The sequence below is a fragment of the Amblyomma mixtum genome, chromosome 1 (genome assembly GCF_055824585.1).
Source record: "Amblyomma mixtum isolate Tamu chromosome 1, ASM5582458v1, whole genome shotgun sequence".
In the NCBI taxonomy this organism is placed as follows: Eukaryota; Metazoa; Arthropoda; class Arachnida; order Ixodida; family Ixodidae; genus Amblyomma; species Amblyomma mixtum.
Window position 1 is genome coordinate 244565499 of NC_143012.1, and position 26752 is coordinate 244592250.

The 26752-nt window shown below is 45.4% G+C and overlaps 2 protein-coding genes across 6 annotated transcripts in view; one reads left to right on the forward strand and one right to left on the reverse strand.

Annotated features, from left to right (window-relative positions):
* Positions 1–14322, reverse strand: part of LOC149371365 (transmembrane 9 superfamily member 1-like) — a 92458-nt gene extending 78136 nt beyond the window's left edge. The window contains exons 1-2 of the mRNA XM_089565529.1: positions 14166–14322; positions 8706–8795 (exon numbers count right to left, since the gene is read on the reverse strand). Coding sequence (XP_089421655.1) covers positions 8706–8795; positions 14166–14243 — 168 coding nt within the window. The 5' untranslated portion in view covers positions 14244–14322. The remainder of the gene's footprint in view (positions 1–8705; positions 8796–14165) is intronic.
* Positions 14323–14471: 149 nt separating this feature from the next.
* dve (SATB1_N and homeodomain domain-containing protein dve) overlaps positions 14472–26752 on the forward strand; it is a 98393-nt gene continuing 86112 nt past the window's right edge. For 4 of the 5 annotated variants that reach the window (XR_016286838.1, XM_089565525.1, XM_089565504.1 and 1 more), the window contains exons 1-2: positions 14472–14638; positions 16676–16913. Coding sequence is in view for 4 of the 5 variants with exons in the window: in XM_089565525.1 (XP_089421651.1) it covers positions 14549–14638; positions 16676–16913 (328 nt within the window). In the remaining variant the exon portion in view is untranslated. The remainder of the gene's footprint in view (positions 14639–16675; positions 16914–26752) is intronic. The other variant, XM_089565510.1, reaches the window with a different exon arrangement.

Below are 26752 nucleotides of genomic sequence, written 5' to 3' on the forward strand. Positions count from 1 at the left end.
GCGGACGGCGCCGAGCTTTAGTGGCAGCTATGCCATCTCCCTGTCCTTGGAAGGCTACTCCCAATCAGACAATCTGGCCCTTACATTCAAACACATCACCGATTACTACAAGGAGGAGCACCGGCGCTACCCGGCCCCTTGTAAGGGTCTGGATCGCGCTGACGAGCGCCTCCTCATCAAAATTCTCACTAACACTGTACTGTGCCCGGCGGTACTTAAACATTTCAACACATCCTTTGATGGCGCGTGCCAGTTCCGTGGGGAGGTGGCTGACACCTTCCGCATGGTTTGGGCGCGTCAATCAAACCCATCTATCACCCCCCCCCCCACTCAACCCCACCAGAGAGGACTGGGAGGCGGCCCTGCTCGGCTGTCACGACCTAAAGACCCAAAAGGTCTTTTCTTGCCAATGGGGCCCCGGAATAGGGGCTCTACCTAGTATTGTGAGGGGAAAGGGCCAACAGGGTACTACCCCAATCACCTGTAAAAATTTATTAGACGATAAATGTGTTTCACCACCACCACGCCGGCGAGTGGCAACGATGTTTTTGCCGATCACTGAGTTCATTAAAGAAGATGCGCGAACGTGTTTTGCAGACGACGGAACCATCCTCGGCGAAATTCTGGCCACCTTTTCCTACAATCCGAAGTTCCTGCTAAATTTTGCTAAAGGCGAAGACACATAATTTAGCGCAGTTTTGAGCATTTTTATCAGCAGCAGAATGGCGCAGGAGTGGAAACACCATGCCCTCGCTATCCGAGCTGCACGCCAAAAAGTGTACCGGAAGTCACGCGCTTTCGCAAGGACTACCGGAAGTCTTTGACCGACGGCACAGCCAATGGTAACGCTGGGCACAGCGGCGTCGTCAGCTACAATGCCTGACGCGCATGCGCAAGCACGCCGAGACGGCGGCAAGGGAGTGACACTCTCATAGAGCCAATGGGGACGTTTTTTTTTCGAAGGCGATGGTGGCGGCACCTGGGAGAGGCGGTAAACGCATCAAAAATCCAATATGGCGGCGCGCGTTTAGGCGGCTGGTTGTGGCCGGTTGCTCGCGCTGCAGTGCACTGTACTCGCGCGGTCATGGTGCTGGCGGCCGCTTGCTCGATCCAAGCTTTGTAAATACTGGTGATTAACTCATACCGCGCTGCATTCACGCTTGATTTCCTAAGTACTTACGGAATCTGCTCACTCGCTTTTGTATTTCGATGTGTCTGTTGATGTAGCATGGTGTATGGTGGCGAGCGGCGCGACTGCTTAGCAGCTGCGCTCGATCGAGAACGAAAAGCGTAAATGGTTTTGTACAAAGAACAATTTATGAAAAGAACATCAGCAGTGACAATCGATGTCCAAAAAGTGATTTTAAGTATGAGTGACATTGCAGTATCAGTAACAGGCATCCTAAAAATCAAAATAAAAAAACGCCATTATGTAAACCTAGAAGACATGAGCGCACAGAGAATATATAGGGGATAAAAAAAGGTATCAAGGTACAGAATACATAATAAAATGCTACATGACTGAATATACGTTTGTACGCGACTTTGTAAGAGATTTAGGTAAATAGCAGGGAAGTAAAACATCTGACCTGTATTGAAACGCATCAGTCTGTGGCTATGAATAAACACACGCAGAGAAAGGCAGAGAAAATTTTCAACCTTTGACTCGTGTAGAAGAAATCACAGTGCGTTGGGCTAGGGACAACATAATATGCTGCAGTGCTAGTTCTTAGTATAAAGACTCCAAGAAAAGCTCACTGTGTGACTCGACATGACGCCAATGACGCTGCTGCAGTGCGAATGTCGCCGACGTCGCCGTTTTCGCTTGCGCGGCTGACCGTGCGTCGTCTGCTTGTCGTCTGCTGCCGCGTTACCCGCGTCGTCATCTTCGCAACTAATTTCTTTGATGTCTTATTTTTAATACCTATGGCTGGTTATAATTTAGTTCATAAGTATGTTTTTATTATTGATAGTGGTCGAAAACCTTCACTTTTATTAGGCTTAAGTGCAGCCCCGTTTACCGCCGATACCAGGATCGCTGCAATCGTTTCGACCGGGGCGCCACCCTCGGCGCGGACGCGCAACTTGCAACATGCCACAGCCCTGACGGCGGCCAAGTAGGAGGGGGGGAGCCGGCTTCAAAAAAATGTCACGTAACCGCCCCTCCTGAGTTCTTTCCTTCCCCCAAGCACTGCATGGTTACCGAAATCCCGCGTTCCAGTCACTGGCTGAAAGCGATGCCGTCAATGTGATGACGGGCTTCGACACGAACATCGGTCTTCCCTTTGCATTTCCTTTACGAGCTAACCGCTGTTTCACATGCCGTATACAAGTACACCACGATGAAAGACAACCCCAGAGGCGGCGGAGAGGCGCGGCTCTGCGTCGTGCCGGGGACCGCACAGTACGCGTACGTGAACACGCGCATAGGTAAAGTACGCAAGAGTAAAGCTCTGCTGAGCTGCGCGATAAGCAGCCGCAGCGTTGCCGCGTCGAGCCACCTGATATAGGCCGCGCGGATTAGCGGCGTACAGGCGGCTCGCTTCACGGAGACAGAAGAGAGAGGCCGCTGCCAAAAACCCCTACGGTCGTATTGGGGGCGGCGCAACGCAACACGTATGCAGTGCGGGTGGCTGACGCCGCCTGATGTCGGCAAACAGTTCGCGCCCAACTGCACGCCTGTTGTCATGCGAGATACCTTTTTTTTTCTCTCTCACTTTTCAGCATCGCTGTATTTACCTTAAAGGGAAACGGAGGACAACTGCATCCTACTCTTGTCCTGGTAAAAAAAATCGACTCAATGGTTTGTTTGTTCGACAGAAAAAGCGTGCTGATTGCTAGGAAAAACTGGTTTAAACACGGAATTGTTTTTTCCCACCACATGATTCAAACTCGTGACGTCGACAGAAATGGACTCCGTGATCACCAATCAGAATAGAATGGCAGGGTGGCCTAGTCTCAAGGACCCACACAAAAAAAATGTGGCGAGGTCATGGCAGCTTAATTGTGCAAGTGGCTGCGGTGGCGACACCTGTATTTAATTGTTGTTTTTTTTTACTTTAATAGGAGGTATTCACTGAGGCTGCGCTACCAGACGGCGCGAGCGTCGTCGCGGCAGGCGCGCCATGTTTGCGGTCGTTTCAGGCCAGCTCGCGCAGTGTCACGGTGCGCCGTGAGGTACCCGGCCTGAACTGTTAGTGATGCGTAACATATTTGTACGTTGTTGAATACGTCAGCGACCACTTATTTTTGTGAAGCGCGTATTGTGCATGAAGCTTGCAGCAGAATTCTTCTGCGCTGTGTTATAACCGAGCTGCCTCAACTCGTCAGCAAAACTGGCGTATTGTGCATGAAGCTTGCAGCAGAATTCTTCTGCGCCGTGTTATAACCGAGCTGCCTCAACTCGGCAGCAAAACTGGCGTATTGTGCATGAAGCTTGCAGCAGAATTCTTCTGCGCCGTGTTATAACCGAGCTGCCTCAACTCGGCAGCAAAACTGGCGTATTGTGCATGAAGCTTGCAGCAGAATTCTTCTGCGCCGTGTTATAACCGAGCTGCCTCAACTCGTCAGCAAAACTGGCGTATTGTGCATGAAGCTTGCAGCAGAATTCTTCTGCGCCGTGTTATAACCGAGCTGCCTCAACTCGGCAGCAAAACTGGCGTATTGTGCATGAAGCTTGCAGCAGAATTCTTCTGCGCCGTGTTATAACCGAGCTGCCTCAACTCGGCAGCAAAACTGGCTGGCTGCGCTGCACGCAAGAACGTACACGACTTGCAGCTTTTAATATCAGTTGATAACTGTCAGCTAGTCATGCAGGGCACATCGTGGATAAACAGCACGATTGATTACCGAAATTCCAGAACTGCCACCGCAGAAATAGATAAATCAAGCGCCTAGCTGTAGTCCGCGAACTGCTGACGCTTCCCAGACGTACGGTCTTTAAGCAGAAAGGCAAAGCGTCATAGCTGCCTTATTTACCTGACAGAACGGCCAAAAAAATACTGCCATGCGCTCGCAGCACGAACGGCAGACACAGCGAGAATGTTTTGCAGTTTTGATTGTAGCTACGTAGCGCTGCTTCGTATGCACAAGACCGTTTTCGCAGCAACGCAGTGTGCAGCCATTCCGCTAGATTCAGTTGTAACACGTCACTTTAAGCAGGTAGAGATGACAAGTTAAGCTACAGCTAAGTGAACAGACCCTTCGAATTACTCACCTCTTCAAAAACGGCACTTCGGCCGTCGGCACCGCGGACGTCGGCACCCACAGCACGGCGCTTGGACTCACCCGCTTGTCAAGTAATTGCACCCTCTCATATGTTTATATCCTTTAATTCCTTGGCCTGCCAGCAAATTTAAGCCGTGCACAAGGTGGGCTTCGATACCGGTGAATTCAACGCGCGGCAGCAGTCTTGTATACGTCGCACACCATGCCGGTGCCTCCGCATTCCTACGGGGGTCGACCTTTTCCAAAGTAGAACCTTCTGAGCGTGCCCGCTCTTTTCTGCTTCGCACAGTTCACGGAATATTCACTCAGTCACGCGGCGGCACGGGTCGGACAGAAATTACGTGCGGCGAGACGCGAAATACACTCACATTTCACCCATCACCAGCTATTCAAACGCTGCGGCTGGCTGCGGCGGCCGCGCGCGCGACCACCAACATGGCGAATGCCGCGCCGGCCGCTAGCGCCCCTTGCGGATGACGTCATGTGAATACCTCCTATAGGTTACAACAGCCCCGCCTTCAATGAAGGCAGCCTCTTTGTCATTAAAACACGGTAATCTATCAAAACAGGGCAGCCTCAGCTTTTTCTCAGTGTCTTTTCAAAAGAATATGGCGCTTAAGATATATGAGAAGGGTGGCATTTAGTTCCAAAAACAGCAGCTGTCAAAACACTCTCATCATCCATCAAACTTGCCAAAAGGAACCCCTAAACTGTTCTTCCCAGCAGACTCCTTCCAAATTTCGTTTGATCCTTCCCCATCATTTGCTTCAAGAACAGTTAAGACATTCACTGGTGAGACTGAGAATGTGGGTGTTTTCGGCTGCGACACACTACACCGATTACGACAAAGTTGAACTGGGACAAGGCTCCATGTACGCAACTATCACTAAAGCCATAGTATGATAAGGCATGCTCGGCTGAACGCAAAGAGTACCGCATGTGTATTGAACTTGTGGCTTCCGGAACGCTAGCAATGCCAAGAGGAGCAGGAGAGCTTCAGGGGCAACAGTTGCCCCAATATTTCAAACTTATTGCTTCAAAAGATTTTATGTTACCCGACATCATAACTGTGAATAACAGCATTATCATCCCTCCAAGGTCAAGACAACTGGCTTTGGCCAGAACATACAAAAGCAAAAAATCCTCCACCTCAGTCAGCAAGAATGTGACAAGTTTATGTATGTCATAACTGAGGGGGTAATCAGGGGTGGTAAAGAGGCGTAAGGCTGTGCTAATCCCCTTCACCACCACCAGGGTAACGGCATGATTGTCTGCAGAAGTGGGGCACAGTGATGATGTCTTAGTTTGTTTCATAGCAACAGTGAGCATCATAGCGAAGTTAAAACCATGCAATCTAGTAGAAAGGTGCTGTCAAATCAACCTAAGTACTTGCCCCGAAACTGGCCTTCATAACAATGCTTAGCCATGAAAAGGTGTACTACAATGGCTACCAACACTGTCAAAGAACTCAAAAGAAAGCATGCATGGGAATGTGGTCACCTCTCTCACTGCAAAACAAGTACTGCAAGTAGCAAATAAATCAACTCTGAGAACCCGATATATGTACATATAGAGCAATGAAATGTGGTTGCCTACGCGAACTCTAACTACAGGTTGGAAGATAGCAGTCAGCCATTAAAGCAGCCAAACCTTCCGTCACACCAAGTAATTAATTATAAGTTGCCGCAAAATGTTGCCAGCACCCCCCATCGGGTAAGCGACTTGACCACAACCAAGCCAAGGAATAATGTCTAAAGCCTGAAAGTGAAGTGGTCCTAGAACTGCCCACACGAGGTTAATGTATTTGGACTGCAGGAAAGAACTGAAGTGATTTCACACCTCACAATTTGTTGAGAAGCTTTGCTTCCTCTAAAAATGCAAAACAAAAACGTCTACAAAAGCTTTTGCTCCCAGGAGTAGCCCACGGTGCTACGGGATGTGCTGATCACGTGTTCACCATCATAATAAACACTTTCAAAGCACGCATTTAACTGCATTTTCTTTAGACAAAGTAATAGGGTGGAAAGATTCAGCTGCCTGCCATGATTGCCAGACCTCAAATTGGAACAGCTGGATAAAGGCATTAAGGATAGTTGCCGGGCCAGTTGGTACATGATCACACCGTAAAACAGCGCGCTTACACGGGACGAAGAAAGAAGACACGCACACACACAGCGCTGAACTTACAACTGCATGGTTTATTGCATTGCTCGCAATAAATACTGGAAAGGAAAACAAAAAACAACCAAAGGAAGGCGAGGAGATATCCTCCTGTCGCATCATGTCGTCAAAGGTTATTCAAGATATTTAATCTCTTTTCTTGTCAGTGCCATCGATGGAGTGCTAACGCATGACGCGCCTTTCCTGTCTATGATGAATGCTTCATATAGTTCACGTTTGTGCTGATGATTGTACCGCCTCAAAATCTGGCTTCGTCCAAGGTTAGGTGTGCAATGACAGGCAGATACGTGTTTTGCCAGCGTGCTGCCGTATCCCGTGCGGATGTTAATGGCGTGCTTCGTCCCGTGTAAGCGCGCTGTTTTACGGTGTGGATAAAGGCAGCATGTAGGAATGATCATTGTGCATCAGCTTTTTAAATTATTCAATATGCTTCTTACAAAGAGCAAAGCAAATAAACGCTACTGTTAACATGAGGATTAGCATCAACAATCCAGTTGCATTCACTGTCAAAAGATGTCGACTGCTGGATCTATAGAGGTCACTATGAAAGTGCTCAATACATTTCTGTAGTCCTCCAAATGCACCAGAATGTGCACAACATTTATTTTTCTCTTTTGTCTTTATCTTCATGGCTCCTCATTTTATTGTTCACAATTACTGATAGGACACAAATATGTTTGATAAAAAAATTATCCAGAAGAAACCTATTAAGCAGTCCATGAAAAGTAAATGGAAGGATATAACTGACATCGACCCTCGTCGGAGGTGCTCAATTAACCGTTTCCACAGCAGCGAATTACACCAGCAAGCTAAAGAAGCAACGATACTCAACCAGAACAAACCAATCTCTCACTCATTAAAGGAGAGGCGGCAGTAATTTCTGAAGAAAGCAGTGAAACACACCTAGCCATTAGAACCCAATCCCATGAACATCAGAGCCAAATATCATGCCTTGGAGGGCAACACAATGTGTGACTGTAGTCAAAAGGTGGCCTGTCCTATCCCTTTTTCTCTACATTTTCTAAGTGATAAGTCTATGCATGCCAGCTGCAAATACCCACTCGATCGCTGGCCTCATTCCACGGGTATAAACAGCAGAAGCCAGTCCAAAGGTGTAAATGACCAGTAGAGAAGGAAAATAAATCCGGAACATGCACGAAAAGCACGTCCCAGAAAACTCAGCTGCCGAGAAACCCTGTAGTGCCCTAGCAGCTACAGCCTCCGTCGACTGATCAGTGGCACTCCCACCTCTCTAAGATATGCTCTTATATGACAAGCTAGTAGTGACACAAGGGCTGAAGTCTTCATGGTCAGCAGTACGACAGACAAGGCAAGGCCCAGTTACAACTCGTTCTGCTGTGACAGTAGCTTTGCGAGTCTGGTCACTTGAGTACTTGACACAAGCTGATAATGTGTGCGGCAGTCCACATCTTCAGTGACCAAGACAGCAATCGATGTGCATCAAACCATCCACCACACCACACACACAAAAAAAAGCTAGAAAGTGAGGGCAAAAGAAATGAAAAAGTGCAGCACAACGGCACTTCACTGGGAGACGAGAGAGTCACAGCTTCAAGCATGATGCCGATAAGGAGAGAAAGTAGACAAATCTTGAAAAAGTTGTAAAAGGTGACTCAAGGCTCTTCTGAACTTGAACGATACAAAAATGCTTGAGAAAAATTGCTGCTGCGGGCATGATAATAATGAGGTGCCTTTTCTGCTTGGGAAAGTTCCCAACTTTGTTAAACTCAACAAAAACTCCTGGGCATGCACTCGGGAGAAGTGCGCAAAAACATGTACTTTGCTTCTAAGAGCTTGGAAAGGAAAAATCCACCTGAGGTGTTTTCAGCCAAGAACTAGTAAAAGCTTGGCCACGGTCTCCTCAGCACCCAAAAGGGCTAAAAAAATTGCCCACTAATGCATGAGTAGTGGGCAAGAAGAGACGCAGGAAAGAAGCCTTCTTAGTGTGAACTTCTGTTCCACAGTTTTAAGAAACACTACTATATGGATCATTGCTGCAGCATAGCATACAGACCATAATAAACAGCCTGGCCAAGCCACCGGAATCCTCAACTCTTCAACTCTGCTAGGATTCAGTAGTTCGACTAATTTATGTAGTGTTCAATGGACCCCAATGCTATCATATGTAACAATAATTGAGAGTGCACTTACCCTGCCCCACCTCCCCCACCATCCCGGGAGTTCCTTATCATAAGTTTCTCAATCAATAAAATGCCACCCAAATAAAAGGTACCATTACACTTCATGCGACCGCGTAACAAAGGATCATATCTGACCTTGTCTGGACGGCATACTGGTAGTTGGTAGTAGTGGTACGTCTCGTGTGGGTTGAAATAAGGCCCCACCTTGTTCACGTACAGCATCACCTGCAAGTTGAAAGAACAAAAGCAAAAAGAGGTATTGGTAAGACTGTAAACATGCCAGGAGGGAAGGGCATTCAGAGTCCTCCTCTCTGGCGTGAAGAGAAAACCAGAAATGATGCACTAGTTTTTTTACACTTAGTTGCAAATATGCATAATAAACGTAAACATAGTGGTTGGCATCCCCTTTGCAACTCTTAGTGCCTCATTCGCTGTCTGAAATGACATGCAGCCTCCACACATGCCCATAGTGCCTTCAGGGATTAGCAAGGACACGGGAGGTAATGGCTGAAGTGGCTTGACTCTGTCATCCACACTGACCATGACATTTGGGGTCCTTAACCATTCAACAATTATTCTACCCATTATTTGCTGTTTGCCTAAAGTACCAGTAAATACAGGTGAAACACAACTTTCAGCGGTATGCTGAATTCAGGCTAAAATAGGTGAAAAGGTTTTACAGTCAAATCCAAACAAACATCAGGAACTGCCTAGCGATATAGCAAAAATGTACAGTATGTCAGCACCTTCCGTAGCAAGCAGTAGACAAAACTTGTGAATTTTATCAACCATATTTACTTAGTGGCAATTGAAAGCTCCCTCCCCATTTAAATGTATGGTCAGCTGTGGGGCTGAGAAACATACCAAAACGATTAAAAACAATAATTCGACAACAGGATGTCACTTTCCATTTCATATCTCTAGGCTTTGTACACAACAGCGGAGTGCCCGCCGCCTAAGCAATGAGAAGCGTGACATGAACTATAGTTTAAAGCTCTAAGCAGTGAAAAGGATGAAAAAGCAGGAGGTGGTGACTACTTACAAGAGAAAAAAATTAAGGTGACTGAAGTTTCTTCTAATCAAATAACCCTTTGTATTACACTCAGTCCTGACAACGAAATGTATCATACACACTCCAGGCTAGCGGATACACTTCAGCGAGCGACGCAATCTGAACACAGCACGGTGCCAGCATCTAGTCTGGGCTCTTTTTCTCAGTAGATTCATAATATAAATTACTGAGAAACTGGCCAGTACTACGCTGTTTTCTACTACCATACAGCAAGACCCACCAGAATATGCCATTATTTTTTTACTCGTTCCCAACAACCGTCCCTTCAAGTGGTACACCCAGTCAGGGATGGAACATTTATCACATTTGCATGACCACGGTCTTGTATGCAGCATCTTGAGTTGTCTACACAAGCACCTCAAAAATCATTACAAAGCCCTAGTAACGGTGATAACTTGTGTACGGCTCAATAAAAGTGACCTTAACGATTTCTGTGCATACAGTCAAGCCCGCTTAAAATGAACCTGACGGTCCCATGGATTGTGTTTCTTGCATCTGAAGTTTGTAGTAAGTGGGCTTGCCTACAACAACGAAAACATAGTCAGATAAGAATGGTGCTTATTTCTTTAACAAGTCTGTTGCACTTGTCCGTTCCCTCAAAGCAGGCCTTATCTAGCCGTAAGCTCTTCAGCATGGTCATGTGTACCTGGCTGAGACCCTAGTTGCGTACAAGCAGCTTTACGAAAATGTAGTGATAGCGACTGAGGCGTTCATGGCAACTGCTGGTAGGTCAGCATCCTTGTCTTCAATCCTTGACAGAGCTTTAAGGATGCAGCAACAAAGTGACCACAGCGCATGTGTGCGCAGAATGTACAGTATTCTCCAACCTTGTATAAAGCACTCTGGCGGCTTATCGAACTCTAAATAAAGTGATATTTCGCCACAGTTACTAAGTTCTTAAGCAAACTTTGCACAGAGGTACAGTCGCATATAGCTACAAACCAGGTAGAAACTCGCGCTTTACTTGAGAACCATTGGCTGCTGTCTGATTTCAGTTTTCATTGATTGGGGCGCATTACTCAACCGCTCTACTCACACCATGTGACCAGATGGGCCAGTAGACATAACTCGTGACACGTTTCAACCTTCTCATACTGCTGCCATTGGTTGATACCAACCATGTGCAGAAGTTTCATTTTCAATGCTTCCCTTGTCTTGCTCTTGCCACGCTAATCACTTTGCACAGCTAGCACACATGCATGCACTGATTGACCTTGAGGTTCAGGTGCATTTGGCTGGCGGTTAACTGCAATTTCAATGCTGCCCTTTTTATTGTTTTTTGGGGGGTCAACACTTTCTTCGGGAGAGCTCACAGGAGCTGGGAGACGCTCTTCGGTCTGCGTGCTGGTGAGAAGCGGGTGTTTCTAGGCTTTGTGGGGAGTTTACGATGCTTCTTAGTTTGTTGTAGCAGGCCAGTGCAGCCAAGGTAGCATTGTAAGTATGTTTCAGTAATGTTTGTGGAACACTAACTCATAACATTAGGAAAACATTACTGTAATGTTAATATAACATTCCTGACCAACGTAAGTTCACTTCAAGTACCTAAATACTGTTCCAGGGCGTTATTCCACATTTCAAGTAGCAATCATGAAATTCAGATAACACAACTTTGCAATTAAAGCTCTTGGCTTATGCAAGCCATAGATTATATGCATACTGCCAAAATTATTTAGAAAACTTTAGTTATTAACAATTTATCACTAAAACTTTCAGGGGCCCCGCATATGGGCAGTATAAAACCATGAGCTCAGGGTAACAACACAGATCAGGTGAGTGCATAAGCGTGGCATGCTTATAGTTGTGCAGTATTACATTCCTCTATTGTCGCCTTTGTAGCATTCTCCATGCAGAGGTGATTAAGCTGCCCATGTGCACTTGCATAATAATAGATCTGCTTGGTCCGGTCCGTCAAAATTGCTATTTTAGCATTATTTTAAGGTTGTTTAATGGTTACTTAAATGTTTCAATATTGATAGGAAAACATTATATCAACGTTAATTTGTAACGTTTCAGTAAAGTTAGAAAAACTGGAAAAAACGATTGGGTGCTACCTAGGAAGGATAGAGAGAGGGCGAGGAAAATAAGAGGTAATGGCAGTGTTACAGGAGTACAGATGGTGTTGTGTACCTGCCCTGATCTCTAGACACATGCGACAGCAACTTGTGTCACACAATCCGAACATACTGAGCATTAGTGGGGTGAAGAGAGTGTGAGTCTGAAATATAGGTTCGTGTCCCGTGTTGAGTGACGAGTGGGGTTCGGGGATGATTGTGCTGTTTTCGCCGATATCCTGGTAGCATTCAGCTATTTGTTCTTTGTATGTTGTGGTGTCTTCCACTGACATTGTATTAAGAAGCTCTCCGTCAAGAAGACACTGAGCTCATGCCGTATCAATAATGCAGAGTAATGCTATTTTCAACCACCTGGCAGCAGTAGATCAGCAGTATCAACATACTGAGGACAAACAATCTTCTGGCATTACTATAATATAGTTAATTCTAAAGCGTTATTTCAAGGCAGCAGCTGTGAGACCGAACAAATGTTTCCCTTTTATTTATCGCGAGGCAGTCGCAGACCGATAGCAATAAATTCCAGTTCCCAAACATGCAGTAATCAATTCCTACAAGCTGCCTTGCATTCACAACAAGTCTTCATGCAATTTCCGCTTGTTCTCTGTATTCCTCCTGCCTTTATTCTTTTCGTTGAGCATGTGTTTCAGTTCAGCAGCATGCATGGTCATATGTCTTTCATTCACAGACATCCAGGAAATGCAGGCTGTCACACACAGCACATGGACAATTTTGCGGACTACCGTACCAGTAGTATCGCAAACATTACCTGACCCACAGCTCAAATAAGGAAGGTCCTTCATTCTCCGCTTTATTAACGCCAAACCTTGGCAGCTTAACAGCTGCACAACAAGGACCCAGATGATTCACTACATCTTGTGGCTGGAGGGAAGCTGTGACATGCCAAAATTGCATCTGACTCTGAGGACTTGGGAAAATGGCATGAGAGCACACACTTATTCATTTTCAGTGCGCGCCGGTTTTATGGCCAAAACCCCTCCTAAACCACGGGCACGCGTACGAGATCACTATAAAAAGACAAGAGCCCCCTGCCCCTCATGAGTGTGTCGTTTCTGCTGCCTTAACAACAGAGGCAGCTCGTAAGTAAAACTCGGCACGAAGCGTCGCATTCACGCAGCTGCGTGGCTCGTTCGAGACGCTTTTGTCTCCTTGGCAGTTCGCTCTAAGCCTCCTGTAAATTGCGCTTCCCGGCTCAGCCATAGGTATACGTAAGGCGCGCTCTCCGCCTTTGTTGAACCTGGCGTCTTCGGAGCTGTAAACTTCTCTGAAGTATGAGCGCGCATCAGTGAAGCCGTCGAGACGCATACGTGAGCGAAACTGACGCCTAGGCACATAAAAACCGGCTCACGCGCGAGTGAGGGGGTCCCTCCCGAATATAAGAGCGCTTTTCAAAGGTCTGAATGTTGTTGCAAAAGGCCTTCGGCAAACGGTACACTTTCCGCTTAACTGCGCCCGCCGGCGACGAAACCAGAACCGCAAAAAATAAAAGGGCGTGGGGAGGGGGCTCGCAATCGCGACCACAGTAGTACCGTTCTCCACGCGACAAAATATAACCCCTCCTCCTCCAAGCAACAACCACCGCGGCGGAAAAGCAGTAGCTGCTACGACGACGACGAAGACGACGCGAGGCAATTCTGCGGAAATCCGGGCGCCCGGCAATTAATAAAAGACGGGACGCGAGGCGCGGCTGAATTACGACGCAGAGTCGGCGAATGTCGGGCAACGTTCCATGCGAAACCTCTCTCTCCTGACACTTCTGTATCGCGGAGAATGCGTGTCGTGCAGCTTTAGCTGCGCGACGTGTAGCCAGCTACCGGTTCACGAGGCAGAGCAAAAGTCGTTCACGACATCAGCCAACGCGCGAGAAACGAAAGCAAGATCGGGGTGAAAAGAGCGGCAAAAGAAAAAGCCCGTGTCCCATCGCGAACGATATGATTAAATTGCAACAGCAGCCACGTAAAACACGACCACGGCGGCGCCGTCACGTTTGGTAATGACTCCAGCCCTCAAGGTACAAATCCTTCGAGAGCAAAAGAAGCGGCTAGGGGCACCGAGATTCGCTGTCAATAAATCACGGCGACGGAATAAGCGCGAACGATTGTTCATCGTCGCTGCGTGGAGTAGGGGAGACGCAATCAAACGCCGCCGATCAGCGCTGAAGCAGCGCGAGCAATCCCTCGACGACGACGAGGGAGAGAACGTAACGAGCGGCGATGTTTGACGAACCGTATCTGAGAGTCAACAGAAAGCGGGCGTACCCTTTTGTGGACTGCACGACGGCGATGAAAAGGAAATAAAGTGCATAAAAATACCCCGTCCGAAGACGCAACGGCGTCGCCGATCGCGCTCGCTGCAAACGCACTTAAATAGGCTTACATGCAGAGACGTGGCTCTATAACATCACTGAAATACAGTTTGAAGTCTTCAGCTTACCTGATCGCCGTCATTATATGCTCCTGCGATGACAAGACCCGCACAAACACAAAACAACGTCACGACATATCGTCCCATGGTTGTATCGGCCACTTTTTCGCTTTTGCCCTCGGACACACCGCCACACACAGCTGAGCGAGGGCGAAAGCTCTACTGTATCACTCCGCGGGATTGGTTAAAATTAGTAACATGATTTATAAACTTCTCAAGTATGACTAAAAAGTTACATTTAAAACTAAAAAACAAAGTTTTAATCAAGTTTTGCTTTCATATACTGTGTCGTTACAATAGTCAGGACGAACTACTTTTTTTAGCGGAGTAGTGTGAACATGTCGGCTTGAGGCAGGAGTGGCGTTGTGTCAGAGAACTCATATTTGCTCAGAATGGACTTCCAGTCGGCCATGGAAACTTTTGCAGAAGCATGGGTCGCCGCAAACACACAGACGCCACTCACAGAGGCCGCGGAAGCACAGGTAAGCTGTTTGAACTCTAATCCCTGCCCCGCGCAACTACACTGCGCGGGTAGCCATGCTCCGGAAAGCACCTTGGACATTTCTCACTATCTCCGAACACCGATCGGACTTTCCTTTTTGCCCTTGATTATGCGATCGTTTCGAGTGGTCTCTTTGATCGGATCGTCCGATGATCTCCGGCGGCTTATCGAGTGGCCTAGCGATCGCCGTTGTACGGAATGAAATGCGCGAGATCGCTAAATAAAGCGGCTGACAGTGTGCTCGTCGCCGTGGTGACATTACCAAGTTGTAGGCGTGCTCTTCCCTCCGTGTTTCTTTATTTTACGGGCGCGCTCTTGCAAAGCCGCTGTATGACATCTCGATCGCCGGGTGGATAGGCCGGGAGTGGGGCCCGATTGGAAATAAAGCTGTTCGCACCTCCGATCTCGCTTCGACGACAGTGGAAAACCCCTTTTGGGCGCACCAATGTTAGCGGCGGTAGCTCCGCGACCGGCTTTATTTACATCGGAAGATGGGCTCCGTTTTAGATATCGATCATTCGTAATAGGCACGATTCGGGCCTGCCTCGCTACTCGGCATCTTTCTCTTGTACTCGGGGCTCGCACTCGACGCTGCCTTTCGTCGCTGATCAACCCGTTAGGACTTTGTCACGGAGTTCCGGTATCGCAGTCGGCCAATACGCCGCTGCGACTTCCCGCTTCGCGTCGAATATCCGCCGTGACCAGCGTCTCTTTTAATTTTCCTCTTGTTGCCCAGCGTCAGAGACATTGTATGCGAACTATGAGTGGGCTCTTTGTCGCCGTGCGGCTGCGAATCGCGGGTTCGGAGCGTGTTTGCGCCACAATTCCTAGTCAGGATGGTCCCGTAACTGGCTTCATCGAACGAGTTGTGTGGCAGCGCGCGAGAGCTGTTTCGCCTGTGTCTGGTTGACAAGGTGGAGAGTGTTTTTAACTGAACTGTTGAAGGTGTGCGCACTTCTGGTGTTCCCTGACCGGTCGTTTATTCCGACAGATCTTCAAATAGCCATCGTTTTCTGATTGCGACTGCACTTTTTTTTTTACTTTGGTGGTATCGTCAAACCCACTTAAATATCGCTCCCGTAGTGCTTGTATGAACCGAGATTGGCTTATTATAATGGCTGTAACTGGATCTTGAACTTCGTTCAACCATCATGTACAAAATGTTGTCAAGGGAGATGAAAAGGGAATCATATATGCGTGCCAAGCAAACAGTTATGCATTGACAAATTTTGCAGGGATACGAGAAAGAAATTAACACTTGAGCCATGCTATTAAACTTCCGTCAGATGTTTTGAGGGTGCAGTGTTTAAATTAGTGTGATTGACTAGGTTCTCAAGAATGCTCAATTCACTTCTCTCTGCCTGGTACATATCTGTCATGCTTCAACTGGAGTGCGTTTTAACTTACTCAGAATAGCCCAAAATTGCTGCAGGAATATCTTCCATCATTGTTTGTTGTAATTTCGGTGGTTTATATTTTCATGCTAGACACTATTATATTGAAGGGCTCAGTCTTTGCTGGCGTACCTTAACTCTCCTCGCCTCTCCTCCAAGAACTGAGTCATATTGCAGTGCTTGTTTGATGGCACATTGCCAGGCCGGTTGTCATCCCATTCACTGTTGTGCTCTCCAATAGCGCTCTCGATTCGTTTTATCACAGTAGGCTTTATTTTCATTTCACTAAATAAACTTGCCATTTTGGTAATTTCTTAGTCACTTTATCACAAATTTTTTGCAGCAAATTGTACAGTCCTTGTAGCTACATAATACCTGGTGTATAGAAACTACTCATCTGACTTTCCAACAACCAGCAGATGAACAAATCAACATCTACGATTAAATTGTGTGTCACTGAAAAAACAGCATTTGGGTTGTTGAAAGCTCGTGTAAATCGCACAAGAACGGAATTAATGACCGTAATGTCTGTACCAGCCTTTGGTGCGTATCTGCATACACGAGTCGTGCCGTTGTTTTTCTTGTGTCGTGTTTTTCTGATGTTGATGTTTTGTACCCCCCAGCAGAGCCTAGCAGCAGCCCCCAGCGGTGTGGTGGCCGCTCCTCCAGCGGGCGGGGGTGGGACAGCGCCCAGCGGTGGGAGTGGGGCGTCCGGGATCGGGGGTCAGCCCGGTGCGCCCAGAGCTCCCTCCTCGCCCCCACCCTCTTCTCTGACCCACGGCTCGCCCGAGGATCAGGACCGCAGCAGCAGCAGCTGTGAGGCACTGGCACCCACCAGGCCACCGCCATCCACGCTGGCTGGTGAGCGTCTTGTCTTCTAGCCGCATGGAGCTCGCTTGCGTTTGAGAGCCTCGTATCCGGATGCAACACATTGTATAAAGATGCAGTGTCAAGTTAAAATTAAAAAATTTTGTTTGGTTTGGTTTATTGGGGTGTAACATCCCAAAGCAACTCAGGCTATGAGGGATGCCGTAGTGTAGGGCTCCGGAAATTTCGACCACTTAGGAGCTCTTTAACATTCCCTGACATTGCACAGTACACGAGCCTCTAGAATTTCACCTCCATCGAAATTCGGCCACCGCGGCTGGGATCGAACCTGCGTCTTTCGGGCCAGCAGCCGAGCACCATAACCGCTGAGCCACCACGGCGGGCTAAATTTTGTTTGTGCTGAGTTACACCATGAGTCAGTGTATAGGTGGAGAGCTCCAAATTAATTTTAAAAAAAGATTATTTTTTTTGTCAGTTTTTAACACATGGTTTAAATAATCTGCACAGAGCATAGCATTAGTTGGCGAAATTGTTTTCACTGTGAAGTTGACTCTTTCCTTACTGTTGGAAAACAAGTCATTTCAGGGTTGTGCTCCTAAAAAAATTTTTCGGCCATAAATTTAAACTTTGCTTTATTGCAGCACATCATGGTTTAGCTGAAAGAGCTCTCTTTTTGTGACATAAACAAAAAAAACAGGACGTATATAGCTTACGATGAACAAAAATTTTGCGGTGGCCAAGTTTGGGAGGCGCTCGTAAAAATTCAATATTAAATATATTCAAAAAATAGGAGAAAAAGTCTAGGTATACATTTTATGTGTTACTATGTCAGAAAGTAGTATTAAAAGTCACAGAACTCCACAATGCAATGCCAAGGTCAGTCACGGATTGTCCTGAAAAAAAAAACTCGGACCAGTTACACGCTGGTGGCACAGAATCGTTCAGAGCATGCTCCATACCTTCAGAGAGGCTGAGAAAGAAGTGAATCCCCTCGTCACGTGCGAAAACGAAAGTCATCTCTATCCAAACTAAAATCAGACGAATGGACGTCATCTTTTTACACAAAGCTGTTGCTTGCGTCTACAAAGTCAATTGTCAGTGTTGCAGAATTACGAAAACACCGCCGCTGCTGAGCAGCGTTGGCGCGAGACAAGGATGTCACCCATCTTATGCTCGCTGTGATTTCTCCACGCTGACTAGTTTTGATGGATCGAGTAGCGCCGTGTGTTGTCCGTCTTTCTGTGTCCTCGTCTCTTTGCGCTACGTTTTTCACCTTGCAGTTATGAACCAACAAGCCCAAGCATATACCCTTCTTAAACATACCACCTCATATGCCTGATGAACAAACCATATCCAAAACCGAAATAGAGTCCTTCTGCAGCATACTGGATGGGGTCACCTGACCAAAGCAGCCTGGATTGCGCAGAGTAGGTCAATTGGTGCCATCGTTCAAATTGAATGATCTGCATGAGCTCTTCAAAGAAAGAATTAGGCAACGTCTGCAAGGCGGTGGTGTGTTTATGTAGATTATTCGAAAGCTGCGTAAAATGTGCTATCCTGCAAAGAGAAGCGTACAGTTTCCTGAAACAGCCTTGTGGAATGTTTGAGAAAGCATTGACAAAACCAGGGGACTTTGATATAGCTTTCTTGTCAGTCTCAAAACTTCCTCTAAATTGCCATATTAGGGTAAAATTGGCCGTCACAAGAAGCACTAGTGTTAAGGCCTCGCAAGCTATTGCCTTGCCAGTTGTCTAAATGGCAGAACTCTTGCATTTGTTGGTAGATCAAGAAAGTCAGGTGAATGGTGGAATGCAACTGTAGTACAGCACTATTTTTTTTTTTTTTTTCACAGGAAATACCAAACCTTACTTATGCACACACTATAAAGTTTCTGAGTTCGTTGTGGGGATTATACACTGCAGCGAAAGAAGTCTTGCTTTCTCTGAACCACGTCCACTGCCAAACACAGCTGTAAATGGTTGCAAATCACTCCTATAAGACGTTCTAGACAGCTTAAAGGGCAATTCTGTGGGTTTTTGAGATTGCTGTATTCTAATTAAACACGGTGTAGGTTCTTCTCTCCTTCCTGATTACCTCCGCCAGTTTTGCAGCCAGGCGACATGCCATTCTAGTTCAAATCGATTTTAAAGTTTGCCATTTCCATGGCCTAAGTAGAGATGACTTTTACATGCATTTTAGATGTCACAAACATTTCCCGCACAATAATTCTTGCTCCACGCTTCACTAGCCAAATTTTGAGGCTTTTGTTTGGTCGTCCCAGGCATTTTATGAGGGGACTCATTGTTTTCATTCACTATTTCGGCCATCGAGAGCACTGTCGATTGTTTTCGTACGAATGCTTATGACACCATCGCTGGATCACGCGAAGCAACATTCCTAGCCACAGACTGAGTTTTGGTTTCTGTTTGCTGTTCTCACTGTTTTAAAATGGTTCCACTTGGATATATTGGAATATGATTTGCTCTGATAGAGAGAGGGTATTCTGAGGAACATGATGTGACTATCAACTCAAAATGTTCAAAAGGCCCCTGTAGTTGTCCCTTAACAAGGCTCCTCCTTAGTATTACACAGAACGTTCATGATCCGCAGAAAAAAACATCCCGAGATTCTGATGAAACTCATAAACCTGGAATCTTAAGCCCCTACCACACATTGTACTGTAGTGCTTTTGAGTTTTATATGTGGTGAACTCGAAACTAGGGAAGGCCAATTTTGAGTGAGAAAAGTGATTTCTATTGATAAGGTCCCAGTCGGGACTTTGCACCCTGGTCGCATGTACCATTTGACTGCAGCAGCATTGGTAGTAGTGGTGGATCAGCACCAGCCAAAAGCGTATGCAGTCTGTGCTCAACTCTTCATGCAGCAGAGAAAAATGGAGCATGCTACAGTTGCACAAATCACTTTTTTTTTGTAGGGTCTGTTATAACACCAGATGTGTTTGAATAACCTGGAAACTTACCGCATACAAGCGAATAGGTGCAACTTTGTTATAACTGGTTATGGCTGCGTCTCCTGCGGAGTTAATGCAGTGCCTGCTGCTGCACTTCATATCTGGATGAATGAGCCATCATTGCAAGCAACTGTTGCTCTTTTTTCTTTGTGTGCGCTGCTTCACAGTTACCAGATGAACACCTTGAGTACCAACGACACACTCTAACAATGGACAAGAATGCGTAGGTATTAGCCATCGCTTCCTCTGCAAACCAGCCGCCGCGGTGGCTCAGTGGTTTAATGCACTCGGCTGATGACCCGGAAAGTGCGGGTTCAATTCCAGCTGCAGCGGTCGCGTTTCTATGGGGGCAAAATGCTAGAGGCCTGTGTACTGTGCGATGTTAGTGCACGTTAAAAGAACTCCGGGTGGTCGAAATTTCCGGAGCCCTTCACTACGCGTCCCTCATAGCCTGAGTCACTTTTGGACATTAAAACTCCCCATAAGCGAAACTTTCTTCTGCAATCCTTAGGTTACAGGACAAGCAATATGGTACTAGTTATGTTGGGTGGTTCTCAGACTGGTCAGATACTTTTTGCATAGCAACTGAATCAAAAAATCCGGAGCCCTCCTCTCCGGTGTCTGTCATAACCTGAGTTGCTTTGGGACGTTAAAACCCCCATAAAGCACATCCGCCTCCACAACTTTGTCCAGTAAGTGCATAAAACTGGGAATGAACTCTGGGATCCGAGTCTGAAAAGCAGCCGAAATTCATTCGCCAGGTTCACAAACCCAGACGCAACAAATTGGATACAAAAACAGTTGTCTGTTGTGACATGATGTGAAACAATCCATGTTCAACCACCTATGCCTATCCAAACTATGAGCAAGTCAGTCAAAGTTAATGATATGGGGTTATGCAAGAGCAACGTGCATGAAAATAGAGTGCGTTAAGCATTGTAGCCGGGCTTTCCAGGTCCTGTAACACAACCTGTCAATGTGGCTCTATGGCTTTGGAGCTCTGCTACCACACACGAAGTTGTAGGTTTGACTTTTAGCAGTAGTGGCCATATTTTCGGAGCAGGATGACAAAATGAACATGGTTTTGCAAAGATATAGGTGCCTGTTAGAACCCCAGTTAGTTTAAATTAATTTGTAGCTGCTCACTGAAGGATGCCTCGCTAGTAAAAGCATTGCTCTAGCACTAAAAAAGGCACCAATCTGATCAAACGCTTTCACGTGATCTGGAAAGTATAACACAACCAAACTCATGAACTGACATGAGAAGTAGATATTAGGCGTCGTGGCTAAATGGAAATTAAAATTGGTTTTGAGGAAATAAAAATATGGCGCAGTAACTATCCCACTTCTTGGGGACACCTCGGCAAACTGTTAGGGAAGGGGCGAAGGAGGGAGTGAAATAAACAAGATGATCCATAGGGAAGGGCAAGGAATACAGTTGACTTGATGTGGCGTCTTCATTATTTTCTCCAAAAATTGCTCCTTGACACATGTGATAGAAGGATCCATGTGTCATTGCTCTGGCATGGGCCTTTTCAGATGTCTCAAGACAATGAATGGCGGTATAAAGAAGGACCACTGCCCTTCGGGATTCTTTGTGGAGTGTGTTTAATAAAATGAACCAGTTGAGAGTATGGGGGATCTTAAAGATTGAAATATTGTGACTGAAAAAGAGGGAGCGCAGTGAGAATTGGAGTTTGTTATGTCACGTTGCGGGCCACTCAAGATGGCAGATGCTATTTGCTGTACGCATCAAGCATATGGGGAGAAAAAAAGACCAAATATAGTATGCTGTCAAGGAAGGAAAAGCTGAAGAGAGCAGGACTCAACTCTGAATCTTGGTTGTTAGTTACTCATGCTCTCAGAGATAATTGCTACCATAGATAACTTTTTAAATATGCCTTAGGGCTGCTCATACTTTAAACATACCTGACAAAAACTGCCTTAGAGAGCATATCATACACGTGTTGTCACAGAAACAGTATTCCGTCTTGACTAACTGAGTGAGCATAGCTGCTAATGTTCCATTCTGATGAATCACTCTTCTAGTGCGCAATTTCTCTCTCTCTCTTTTTTTTTTTTTTGCATCTTGCACTTTGGCCTGTTCTCTTTTTATTTGTGAGAACATTTGGGGGATGTTTTGTTTGTGAATACTTCGTGCCATTGTTTTATTTATCAGCCACAGGGGTGGTTTTATAAAAGGCTAGCCTTCTTTCAAAACAAGTGAATACATCATACCAAGAAGGGTTGGTTCAATTATGAACAAGCAGTTGGCAATCTGCCTTTGCTCTACATTGAGTTCTCTAGGTTAGGCTGACGGATAACATTTTTACTTAATGTAGAAAGCTGTTGGATGCGTACTGTCGTACTTGAAGTCGAGCAAAAGCATACTGGGCTGTGCTTATGGCATAGTATTTTATGCCACTAGCATCATTCTTATAGTGGAAAGGGTTCCTCAGAGGGCTTCCTTCTTTTGTGCTAGTTGCTAAGAGCAGCTGGTGCCTTTTTTTTGTACAGCTCTATTCCCAACCAAAGCAGGTAGCGCTAACTATACTACTCAGTTGTAGCTTTATTTCCGTATTATTAAAGCTTGCTTTTAGGGTAGTTTGAATTTTAGCTTCATGGCTAGAATTCTGCACGTTCCTGTTGTGTTCTGTATAAATAACAGCTTATTGTTTGGTGAAGGGTTGATTCAACAACCTTAACACAGACACTATTATGGGCAGACTTGTATGTAATGCATTACAACTGAGTGACTGCCTGTAATAAATTATATATTCTTTGAATTTTCTAATGTACTGATTACCTTTTCTATGGTTTAATGTTCTCGGTAGCCCAATTATTTTTTGCAGCAATCAAATACTAGTAATCTGTTGCTTTTTTTCTTTTTTTTTCATGAAAACAAGTTGTAACTAGTGGTATACCTTCAAGAAACTGAACTCAGTAGCAACAACTGGTGTTGCATTGATTTTCCTCGCATTAGAGCGACAGTGGTCAAGTTGCAGAAGAGATGCGCGTGCGAGAAAGTCCGCAGACCTAAGCTCGGGCGGCCTGCGTTTGTCTAGCTCTGTGTTCCACATTTCGCATTTCAGCACGACAGCACAGCGGAATGTCATGTTTAGTGAGCTTGGGCTTTGTCCCCTCGAGCACAAAGTACAGCAAAGCATGGTGCCTTACGTAACTTCGAAGCTGTGCTCCAGATCTTCATATGTTAAAGCAATACACTTCCCTCCGGTGCATATGTCGCGATACTCTTCAGTATCGATACTGTTGTGTTTGCAAGGAAATGGGGAAAAAATTCTGAACAAAACTTCGAAAAGTAATTGCAACTGAAATTAGAAACGTATATACTGTAACAGACTATAATTCAAGCAAGCCACTCTAGCTCATTCTCAGCCATGTATATTTGTGCTATGGTAATGAAAGATTGATGAAAAATAACGTAATAGTAATTGGTTATCTCTCTGTAATTATTCACTTACTATTCATGGGCTGCATTTGAGCAAATCGAATAGATTTCAGATGAGTAATTGTAATCACTTACTTGTTTTCTGTAACGTGTACAGGACTGATGATGGACTGCTGTTCTTGGTGTAAAATGAGCCAGGGGGGAGCTATGTGTGCTGGCAGGGCTGTATGTAGAAGATGCATATGTCCAACTTTTTTCTTTTCTTTTTTTTCCACAAGATCATGAGTACTTTGTACTGACATACCTTCACATATCAGCGTGCCACTGGCTCTGTATGACACTTCATGGTAGCATGTCATCATTCTGATGATGACATCATGTCATGTTTCAAGCTTACTTCGTTATATATTAGTTTATTCATGCCTCTCTAAGCATGGTACTAATGGTTTGGTGACATTATTGGCGATATTATGTTCAGTACCAATTCTGTCATATCTATGAATCAAACTACAAGAGTCAAAAAATGCTGTATTCATTCATTTCACTTATCCAAACAATGAAGTGGAAGCTTTTAATGGTGTGTCAGTAGAGTGTGCAGGATATTATGTGACGTTCAAACGTGATAAAAACTTCGACATCAAAATCAAACAGCGCCTTTCATCTTGAGTAGATAACAAAGGTTAGTTTTCTGCAGAATAGGCTATGCAGCTGTTCAAACTATGGCCATGAAGAAGGCACCTGAGGTCTTGACTGACATGTTCGTTCAATCTGGATAGTTACAGGCGGTGTCTAGTAGGTCGAGTGTTGAGAAATGGTAAACAGTAACGTGAACAGGTCTCAAGAGGTTGGTGGTCTAAAGGTCGTGAATCAGAAAAATTTATTGCCAAGCTCCGTCTGCTGATTTGTTCCCAAATGCTTTTGTGAGAACCGTTCATGCTCTGTTACTTCCATACAGACACGTGCCTCCTCTTGAAACCTTTTGTATCCACCTGCAAAGTTTTGCTTATTTAATCATGCAGAAACCAGAGTGGGAAAAGTAGCTCTGCCGCTCTCTTATGGCACCTGCTCGAATTTAATTCTGGCTTGGCTTTTTCACTGCTTTTCTTTGACAATCCAACTTCTCTTGTCTGAGATTTATAGTCTGAATTTCAATGGGCATATACTTGCGAGTTTTCGATGCTGTTTATTGTATTGTGCCTTTGTTGCTTGTTGGCCTTCTAGTTTGTTCACTACTTTCGATGCACTACTGAAGTCTGTGTGGCTTCTAGCCTGAGCACTCAGGTATTACTTAGTCACCCAAGAAGTGCTGACACTTTTCTATTCGTGAATTGTGGACTCCATTGCTTTTTTTAAGAGCCTTTATGCAGCTTTAAGGCTAGGTAGTTTGCTACACTTGAAAAAGGCAGTTGTGCTCTGTAGAACAGGTGTATTGTGGCAAAATTGGCTAGCCCTTCTGAACCTGCATTCTATGCATAAAGAGGCTTGACATTGTTTGTTTAGTCATCATATGATGCGTCTTCATATGCTCAAGAAGGTTTAGTCTAAAAGCAGCCAGTCGTACTAGGAACTTGAAGCCGATTCAGGAATTTACGGATGAGCTTCACGATGAGCTTGAGAAAGGATGAAGCTGTTGAAGCAAGCGATGTGATGTCAATACAATGAGCGTTTTCCTCAAAGGCAGTACTTTTTCAACTCATTGTAGTAGCTTATGAGCTGGTCCAACTTATCCACTCCTAACATGCCAGCAATTGTAGTCTTTAATCCGGAGTGGCTTCAGTATTGTTATCTTGCAGTGATATTTTTTCCATGTACATGAACTCATTTGATGTTTATGCTGGATTGCGCATGGACGTGGTAAGGAAAGGGTTAAGCAGGGGTAGCTGCCGCGATGGCTTTATGGTTAGAGTGTTCAGCTGCTGACCCGAAAGACGCGGGTTTGATACCGGCCACGGCAATCTAATTTCGATGGAGGCGAAATTCTAGAGGCCCGTGTACTGTGCGATGTCAGTGCCTCTGGGCATGCTGAACTTTCATTTGCTTTGGACTTCTTTTATATTCCATCACTGAATAAAAATTTTATCGCTGGAGGAAAATGCCTGCCTTCTGTATACTAGTTATACCTCATCATTTGTGAAATTTATCAGTGGTTTCGATTTTTCTTTTTGTTTGCTGCGATGACATCTCTGCATTCAGGCTTCGTTTCTTGAAGGCTTATAGGGCCTGTCAATGTGAAGACAACAAAGCAGTCTGTGTGTAGCATATGCACTAGGCAGAAGTGGCTTGTGTAAAGGCGGTCATGCATTTGTTTGTCTTGTCATACTCTATAATTCTTTCGCATTCATCAGAGTAGCACTTATGGGTATGACCATCATTAGTGTACAGCATGTGCAAACAAAAAGTGGATCTGAAAGGAAAGAGTTACAAACTTTTTATACAAAGTGCGATTCCTGTGTATATCTATTTTGGCCGAACTATGTAGAGTTGACAGGTTCTATTTAAGCATCATTTCAATCATCTTTTTTCTTTCTAATTTGTTTGCTGAAGAGTCCTGATGGTTGTTGTTTTTCTATAACACAAAAAAAAAATAATTTACAATCTTAACAAATCGGCCATCATGTAACTAGAGCTAGAAAACAGTCATTGTGTCAATAAGTAAGTAATAGCACTATCTGCCATGCCAAATGTACTAAGAGAGAATTTACTGAATCATGCACAAATTTTTGAGAAGCAGTTAGAATGTCAGGTCACTTCATTAATTCTGTAAACAATATACGCATATGACGAATAAGCCTGTGGACTTGTAGACGCTTACTAGCTCGTGCTATGCATGTTTGCGTTTTAGCGGTAATTCTCGTCTTTTTTGTTTTTTTTTGCATGCTTTTTTAGTTGGGTTGTTTTAAATCTTCCCTCGAGCCAACAACAAAGCATGAGAGGTCAGGCTTATCATGCATTTCCATTCAGCGTGCCATTCATTTGTAGACTGTCGGTGGGGGATGCTGTGTTCCTCTTACCGTAAATACTTCAGTGCGAAAGCATTACTAGTCCTGTTGCGAGAAAAGCCGGCGTACGGGTACTTGCAGATGGGACAGAAAATCCCAGCGATGGCAAGGAAAATAGGGTGATCTCATCAAGTGGCCGTATCACACACACAGCATGCTAGGCACCACCACTTCAGACAATCGTATACATGTCGTTTGTCTATATACGTTCCTCTATATTCGTCTATATACATCGGCCACTGGCCGACCTCCATGTGGCACCAGTTTTCCCAACATTCGTACCAAAATTGTGACATAACTGTTTGTGGTACAGCGTTCCAGGCGGTGTCATAACATTTCACGTTGCATGTAGCTTGCATATGCTAGTCAAGTAAGAGGCTAGCTTGCGACAGAGATTCAAAGCGACGACATATGCGCCTTCCCAGCCTTTCATATCAAAATTGTGATGCGATGGTTCGTCATACAGCTTCCAGGTGGTGTCATACATGCATGT